The following is an 8,833-nucleotide window of genomic DNA, read 5'->3' on the forward strand; positions in this document are numbered from 1 at the left end:
AGAGGCGGAGATCCCTGGGTCTTTGCATGTACTGCGGGGGAGCTGGACATCAAGCCCATACCTGTCCAGTAAAAGGCCAAGCCCGGTAGTACGCATGAGGCTACTATCGGGTGGGATCTCTTGCCGAGAAGACCTCATCACCGCCATCATCTACGTTCCTTCCGGTAAGACTGCGGTGGTCAGCACAGACACACCACTGTCAGGCACTACTGGACTCTGGGGCAGAGGGTAACTTTATGGATCGTCACCTTGCACACAAGCTCCACATTCCCCTCAAAGCCCTGCCGCACCACATCACGGTCCATGCCCTCACTGGACAGCAACTCCCCACTATCTCTCACAGCACTGAGGAGATCACACTCATCACCTCTGGCAACCACTCCGAAACTATCTCATTTCACATCCTTGACACTCCACTGGCACCCATTGTCCTCGGGCACCCTTGGCTCCTTCTCCATAACCCCAAAGTAGACTGGTCCTCTAATTCCATCTTTTCTTGGTCTCGAAGGTGTCATGAGTCTTGTTTAGTGTCTGCTTGTCCGTCTGTGTCTGTGTCTGTGTTACAGGAGGAGGCGGTGGATTTATCTAACGTGCCCGCTGAGTACCTCCACCTGAAGGAAGTGTTCAGTAAGTCTCAAGCTGCTTCTCTTCCTCCGCATCGTCCTTACGACTGTGCCATAGAGTTATTGTCAGGTAAGTCTCCGCCTAAAGGCAAACTTTATTCACTTTCTGTGCCAGAGAGGGAGGCTATGGAGAAATATATTTCTGATTCTCTAGCTTCCAAATTCATCCGCCCTTCCTCTTCTCCTGCGGGGGCGGGGTTCTTTTTTGTGGGAAAGAAGGACGGATCACTGCGACCTTGTATTGATTACCGAGAGCTGAACAACATCACGGTAAAGAATACTTATCCTTTGCTGTTGATGTCTTCAGCCTTCGAGAGGTTGCAGGGAGCGTCTATTTTCACAAAACTGGACTTACGCAATGCGTATCATTTGGTTCGGATCAGGGAGGGGGATGAATTGAAGACCGCGTTTAACACCCCCAGAGGGCACTTTGAATATTTGGTCATGCCCTTCGGGCTCTCCAACTCCCCAGGGGTCTTCCAGGCACTCGTCAACGACGTGCTGCGAGATATGATTGATCAGTTCATTTATGTCTACCTGGACGACATATTGATTTTTTCTTCTTCTCTCCAGGAACATGTGCAGCACGTCCGACGAGTGCTTCAGAGGTTGCTAGAGAATGGGCTTTTTGTCAAGGCGGAGAAATGCGAGTTTCATGCACAGTCTATTCCATTTTTGGGGTTTATCGTGTCGACTGAGGGAATACGCATGGATCCCGAGAAGGTTAGGGCTGTGGTAGAATGGCCAAGTCCAGATTCCCGTAAGGCCCTACAGAGGTTTCTGGGGTTCGCTAACTTCTACCGGCGTTTCATTCGCAATTTCAGCCAACTAGCCGCGCCTCTGACCGCCTTGACCTCCGCCAGGACTGCTTTCAGGTGGTCAAACACAGCGGAAGCTGCGTTTGCGAAACTGAAGAGCCGTTTCATTTCAGCTCCAATTCTCATTACCCCTGACGCCACACGGCAGTTCGTGGTGGAGGTCGATGCTTCAGAGGTGGGGGTAGGAGCGGTGTTATCCCAACGTTCTCCCTTAGACGACAAGGTCCACCCTTGCGCCTATTTTTCTTATCGTTTATCTCCTGCAGAGAGTAATTACGATATTGGTAACAGAGAATTGTTGGCAGTCAAGATGGCATTGGAGGAATGGCGACACTGGTTAGAAGGATCGGGGGTTCCTTTTATAGTGTGGACTGACCACAAGAACTTAGAGTACATTAGCACCGCCAAAAGGTTGAACTCCAGGCAGGCTCGATGGGCACTTTTTTTCGGACGTTTTGATTTTACTATTTCGTACCGCCCGGGTTCCAAAAATATCAAACCCGATTCCTTGTCTCGTATTTTTGACCATTCCGAACGCCCGTCCACTCCCGAGTGTATTTTTCCTGAGACATTAGTGGTCTCCACTCTCACATGGGAGATCGAATCGAAGGTCAGAACGGCCTTAGAAGGGGTAACGCCTCCGCCCGGGTGCCCACCGAACCGCTTATTTGTGCCGGAGGGATTAAGGTCCAACGTTATCCAGTGGGGACATTGCTCTAATGTGGCTTGCCATCCAGGGGTTAACCGTACTAGATTTTTAGTCAAGCAACGATTCTGGTGGCCACTTATGGCTCCCGACATTCACAATTTTGTTTTGGCTTGCTCGGTATGTGCCACTGGTAAGGCTTCCAATCGGTCCCCGGATGGGTTACTCCAACCGCTGCCGGTACCTTCGAGACCCTGGTCCCATATCGCACTAGATTTTATTACCGCCCTCCCAGGGCAACACGGTTGTTTTAACCGTGGTGGACCGGTTCTCGAAGGCCGCCCATTTTATTCCTTTGGCCAAGTTGCCCTCAGCCAAGGAGACAGCGTTGACCGTCATAGACCACGTCTTTCGTTTACATGGCCTCCCGATAGACGTGGTTTCTGACAGAGGACCCCAATTTGTGTCTAAATTTTGGCGAGAATTCTGTAAATTACTAGGAGCGACTGTAAGTCTGTCCTCAGGGTTTCACCCCCAGAGCAATGGCCAGACCGAGAGAGCCAACCAAGATTTGGAAAGGGTGTTGCGATGTTTGGTCTCCAAGAATCCTTCCTCCTGGAGCCAACAATTGTCTATGGTGGAGTACGCCCACAATACCTTACCAGTATCGGCTACGGGCCTATCTCCTTTTGAGTGTAGTGTAGGGTACCAGCCACCAATTTTTCCCAGTATGGAATCCGAGGTTGCGGTCCCCTCCGTTCACGCCTTCGTCCAGAGGTGCCACCGCACTTGGACCAGAGCCCGCGAGACTCTACTCCAAGTGGGGGTGCGCACCAAGGCCAAAGCCGATCGCCACCAGTCTAGGCCTCCCGTATACGTCGTGGGTCAAAAGGTGTGGCTTTCTACTAAGAACATTCCTCTCCGTTCCGTTTCTAATAAACTGGCTCCCAAATTTATCGGCCCGTTTACTGTCACCAAGATCATTAGTCCGGTGACAGTCCGCCTCAAACTCCCTCCGACGTACAGGAGAATTCACCCCGCCTTTCATGTATCCAAAATAAAGCCTGTATTTTATTCTCCCATTAATCCGCCTACCCCGGTCCCTCCCCCGCCGCGTCTCGTAGATGGGGAGACCACTTATTTGGTTAATCGTATTCTGGACTCTAGAAGGAGGGGACGCGGATTTCAGTACTTGGTGGACTGGGAGGGTTACGGTCCGGAGGAGAGAAGTTGGGTACCTGCTAGGGACATCCTGGATCATTCCCTTATCGATGATTACAATCGACAGGTAAGAGATTCTGGGGACGCCAGGAGGCGTTCTTAGGAGGAGGGGTACTGTCACGGTTCGTGAATGCACCGTCTCCAGCTGTAGTCAGGTTACGTCATGTTGATTGTTTCATGTGGGTGTGGTCGCTGATCACTGATCAGCGGCAGGTGCGGCTAGTTCCCACAGACTATTTAACACCCTGTCTTTCGTTTCCTGTTTGTCTGATCGTTGTTTGTAGATCCTGGTGTTTGATGTCGTGTTCGTGTTGTTCCTGCCTTGCCTTGTCGCCGTTCTGTTCGGATCCTGTCGTCACGCTTGGAATACACTCACCACTATTGGATTATCACCGCTGTCATCGTCGTTCAACGCACCCCACGTCTCAACTCACCAGTCTGTGCTGCCACCGTGGTTCCTGCGTTACTCTCCGACCTTTCATCATCATCATACTTCTAATAAACTTACTCGTACTTGCATTTGTCTCCTGTCCTCCATTAGCGCCGTTACAGTTGCCAGCCGATTTAACACTTGTTGATGCTTTTTAATATGTTCCTAGGAGTCCATAACAGTGTTAACCTTGTCACTTCCTGTTACCAGCAGGTGGCGCTATGAGTATAACTGAATTTGGTCATGGGTGTTTGTTCAGGACAGAACACCTATCACATGTGTGAAGTTTGGGGAAGATCGGACATTGCATGCCTGAGTTACAGCAACTTCCTGTTTCACGGCGAAACATCAAACTTTGTCAGGCTGCCAGGGACACACCCCTTTACGAAAACTCAAAACATTCGCAATTTAACATCACAAAGGTCTTATGATGACCCTCACCAAATTTTAAGATAATTAGATTAAAACTGTAGGAGGAGTTCGTCTAAGTACGAAGCATGGAAATGGAAAAAACTGCACAAAAATCATACAGGAATTTCAAAATAACTTACTTCCTGTTGGGTTTTGGATTTTGTACCAAGATACTTTTTTGTAGGTAATGCTGTGTTACATGTGTGTACCGATTTTCATGAATGTACGTGAAACACAGCTCGAGGCGCACTCCGTTGAAATTTAACAGGTGGCGCTATCGATCCATTTTGCCACACCCACTTCTGAAACCTATATCAGATGTAAATTTTCGTCAGTCCTGATGCGTATGCAAAGTTTCGTGAGTTTTGGAGCATGTTTAGGCCCTCAAAAATGCGCTTCATGATGGAGAAGAAGAAGAAGAAGAATAATTAAAGCTGCAAGCAGCGATGAACGGGCCCTCGCACCCGGGCTCACCGCCATCGTGTGGCTTTAATAAAAAGGTGAACGGTGAGAAATATGCATTTCAAATCGTAAATATAAGTGGAATATGTCAAAGTCATTTATATGTGTCAATTTTCCTGTTGCCAACAGGTGGTGCTATCATTATAATGGAATATTGGCCTTCAAATGTGTTCAGGCCAGGATTCTTATCGAACATGTGAAGTTTGGGGAATATCGAACATTTTATGCCTGAGTTACAACAACTTTTCTTCCTATGGCGAGACATCAAATTTTGTCACGGCGCCATGGACACGCCCTTTAACAAAATCTCAAGATCTCCACAATTTAACTTTGCAAAGATCTTCATATTAGACTGACCGAAATAAAATGTTGATGTAATAAAATTTCTTGGAGTAGTTATTTGCAGTGTAAAACATGACACTTCCTGTTGCCAGCAGGTGGCGCTATGACTATGACTGAATATGGACATGTAGATCTGTTAAGGGCAAAAGTCTAATCTAACATGTGAAGTTTGGGGCAGATTGGACATTGTATGTCTGAGTTACAGCAATTTCCTTTTTCATGGCGAAACATTGAAATTTGTCAGGCCGCCATGGACACGCCCTTTAACGAAACCTCAAGATCTTCGCAATTTAACATAGCAAAGAGCTTAAGATTACACTGACCAAGTTTGGAGTTGATCTGAATAAATCTCTAGGAGGAGTTTGTTAAAGCACAATCCCTGAAAATGGCAAAAACAACACCAATTTTGGAGGGAAATTTTAAAATAAGACATTGATGTCATAAAATTTCTAGGAGTAGTTTGAAGCAGCATAAAATATGTCACTTCCTGTTGCCAATAGGTGGCGCTATGACTATAACTGAATATGGGCATGTCAATCTGTTCAGGTTCGGAGTCTCATCAAACATGTGAAGTTTGATCGAGATCGGACATTTCATGCCCGAGTTATAACATCTTTTATTCCCATTGCGAGACATCGAACTTCGTCACGGCACCATGGACACGCCTTTTAACAAAAACTCAAGATCTTCACAACTAAACATCATACAGGTCTTTAGATTAGACTGACCACAAAAAAGACATTGATGTCATAAAATTTCTAGAAAGAGTCTGTCACAGTATAAAATATGTCACTTCCTGTTGCCAATAGGTGGCGCTATAACTATAACTGAATATGGGCATGTAGATCTGTTCAGGTCAAGAGTCTCATCCAACATGTGAAGTTTGGGGCAGATTGGACATTGTATGTCTGAGTTACAGCAACTTCTTTTTTCATGGCGAAACATCGAAATTTGTCAGGACGCCATGGACACGCCCTTTAACAAAACCTCAAGTCCTTCGCAATTTAACATCGCAAATGGCTTTAGATTACACTGACGAAGTTTGGTGTTGATCTGAATAAATCTCTAGGAGGAGTTCGTTAAAGTACAACCCCTGAAAATGGCAAAAACAACACCAGGGAAAATTCAAAATAACCGACTTCTTGTTGGGATTCGGATTTCATACCAAGAGACTTTTTTGTAGATATTGGTGAGTTACATGTGTGTACCAATTTTTGTACATGTACGTGAAACATAGCTCGAGGCACACTCCGTTGAAAGTGTATAGGTGGCGCTATCGAGCCATTCTGCCACACCCGGTGGAATATTGGCCTGCAGATCTGTTCAGGTCAGGACTCTTATCACACATGTGAAGTTTGGGGAAGATCGGACATTTTATGCCTGAGTTATAACATCTTTTATTCACATGGCGAGACATCGAACTTCGCCATGGTGCCGTGGACACGCCTTTTAACAAAAACTCAAGATCTTCACAACTGAACATCGCACAGGCCTTTAGATTAGACTGACCACAAAAAAGACACTGATGTCAAAAAATTACTAGGAGTAGTTCGTCACAGCGTAAAATATGACACTTCCTGTTGCCAATAGGTGGCGCTATGACTATAACTGAATATGGGCATGTAAATATGTTCAGGCCAGGAGTCTTATTAAACATGTGAAGTATTGGGCACATTGGACATTGTATGTCTGAGTTATAGCAACTTCATTTTTTATGGCGAATCAACGAAATTCGCCAGGCCGCCACGGACATGCCCATTAACGAAAACTCAAAATCTTCGCAATTTAACATCACAAAGGCCTTTAGATTAGGCATACCAAATTTGGTGTTGATCTGAATAAATCTCTAGGAGGAGTTCGTTAAAATACAACGCATGGAAATTACAAAAATGACACAAAATTTTCTCATAAAATTAAAAATAACCGACTACCTGTTGGGTTTAGAATTTTGGTCCATGAGTCTTTTTTGTAGGTATTGGTGTGTTACATGTTTGTGCCAATTTTCGTGCATGTACGTGAAACATAGCTCGAGGCGCACACCGTTGAACGTCTATAGGTGGCGCTGTCAAGCGATTTTGCCACACCCACTTCTGAAACCCATATCAGACGTAAATTTTCGCCAGTTCTGAGGTGTGTGCAAAGTTTCATGACTTTTTGAGCATGTTTAGGCCCTCAAAAATGTGATTCATTTTGGAGAAGTATAATAATAATAATAAATATAGCTGCAAGCAGCGATGGCGGGCTCAAGCCGTCAGTGCAACGCCACCCCGGTGGCATCGGGAAAACTGTGCCCAGCGGGCATAAGCATTTACAGTAACCCTCTGGCAATCAAATTTTAAGGGATATGGCAGTTAAAGGGTTAATCCGACCCGTCTAGACTTTGAAATCACATACACAGAACAATATATATAACTTTAGTAACACTTTATTTTAATATATATAAAAAATGTATGAGTTGTGCATCATAGCTAACACCTAAATGAACACATTACAATTGGTTTATGACTGCAAGTCTTTCTCCTCAAATGCTACTGAGCTTCAAATTTGCTTTTGAGCCCATGTGAAAAAGTAGCATAATTTACATATGACTTACAGTTTGTTTTAATAAATATCAAACATTCAATTTAATGGTGCATTATAGCTGTCACCTAGATGAACAATTACAGTTGTTTTTATGACTGTAAGTCATTCTCTTCAAATGCTACTGACGTTAGAAAAGTGTATAACAATATCACATGTAACTTTAGAGACGGTCCCTAAATTTGAGACTCTCCAATGTCAAGCCAACTTTATGCCTGTTTTTGTTTTGTTTTTTACTTTATTTTTCTTTCTCTGTGCCGGATTGCTGATGTCTTTTACCCGGGCATAGATGTCCATCCATCAATTACGAACATTCTTACGCAAATGTCCGAGCGGTCGCGAGCGCGGATGGGAGAATGGCGCATGTTTTATTTTTTTTGAGCTACTAGGATGGTGCCCCCTCTGGGAGTTGGTGCCCTACGAAGACTGCGTATTCTGCATATAGGGAGCGGCGGTACTATCTGGAAGATATATTCCTCAAACCGTCGTGCAAGAGGAGTTGATGCTAGTACTTCAAGAATCTCTCAAAACCTATCTGTTCATAAAGCCTATATATAAAGTCTTAATATAGTATTCCACAATATAGGTTTGAGGAATATATCTTCCAGGTTTTTTATTGACATTGTTATTTGCTGTTATTTTTTGTTTTAATATTGTTACTGTTGTTACTTGTTGTACGGTGACCTTGAGTGGTTTGAAAGGCGCCTTAAATAAAATGCATTATTATTATTATTATTATTATTATTATTATTATTATTAGCTGTACACTTGATAAAAAAAAATTAAATATAAACTTATGCAATTGTATATATATATATATATATATATATATATATATATAGTGTACAGTTTTCTTTTATTGCATCTTGAAATAAATGTTTCTGAGTTCTGTGTTTGTTTATTTTTTTTATTTATTTTTTATTTTTATTTTTTTAGGAAGATTACAGCCTTTAATCTCCTCAAAATAAATGTGCATATAAACCATGAACAATTTAATTATAGCTGTATTTATAAAATGCTTACTAATGACTATTAATTTTGGGAGAAGGCTATATAAAGCAGCAACAGTTGATGTTGAGGCCTAAGATATTTCTTAAGCTGTAATGATGAAAAAAACAACAACAACACAAAATTGCTTTTTTTTCTGCTGGTGATTAAAGAGATGATTATTTCTCCCTCCCTCTCTCTCTCTCTCTCTCTCTCTCTCTCTGACACCAAGCCCATCCCCTCTCCCACACATTCACACAAACTCAGCACACACACTTAACACACACACACATTACCCACAGTGACAGAGGGA

At 43.8% G+C, this 8,833-nt stretch overlaps 1 protein-coding gene across 1 annotated transcript; it reads left to right on the plus strand.

Annotated features, from left to right (window-relative positions):
* The first annotated feature begins 2,242 nt into the window (after positions 1 to 2,242).
* On the plus strand, positions 2,243 to 3,886 carry LOC127972385 (uncharacterized). The gene is made up of 2 exons (XM_052575847.1): positions 2,243 to 3,375; positions 3,593 to 3,886. The coding sequence occupies exons 1-2, from the start codon at positions 2,722 to 2,724 to the stop codon at positions 3,884 to 3,886; spliced, it is 948 nt and encodes a 315-aa protein (XP_052431807.1). The 5' UTR covers positions 2,243 to 2,721.
* The last annotated feature ends 4,947 nt before the right edge of the window (positions 3,887 to 8,833 follow it).

This window comes from Carassius gibelio, chromosome B15, assembly GCF_023724105.1.
Source record: "Carassius gibelio isolate Cgi1373 ecotype wild population from Czech Republic chromosome B15, carGib1.2-hapl.c, whole genome shotgun sequence".
Taxonomy (NCBI): domain Eukaryota; kingdom Metazoa; phylum Chordata; class Actinopteri; order Cypriniformes; family Cyprinidae; genus Carassius; species Carassius gibelio.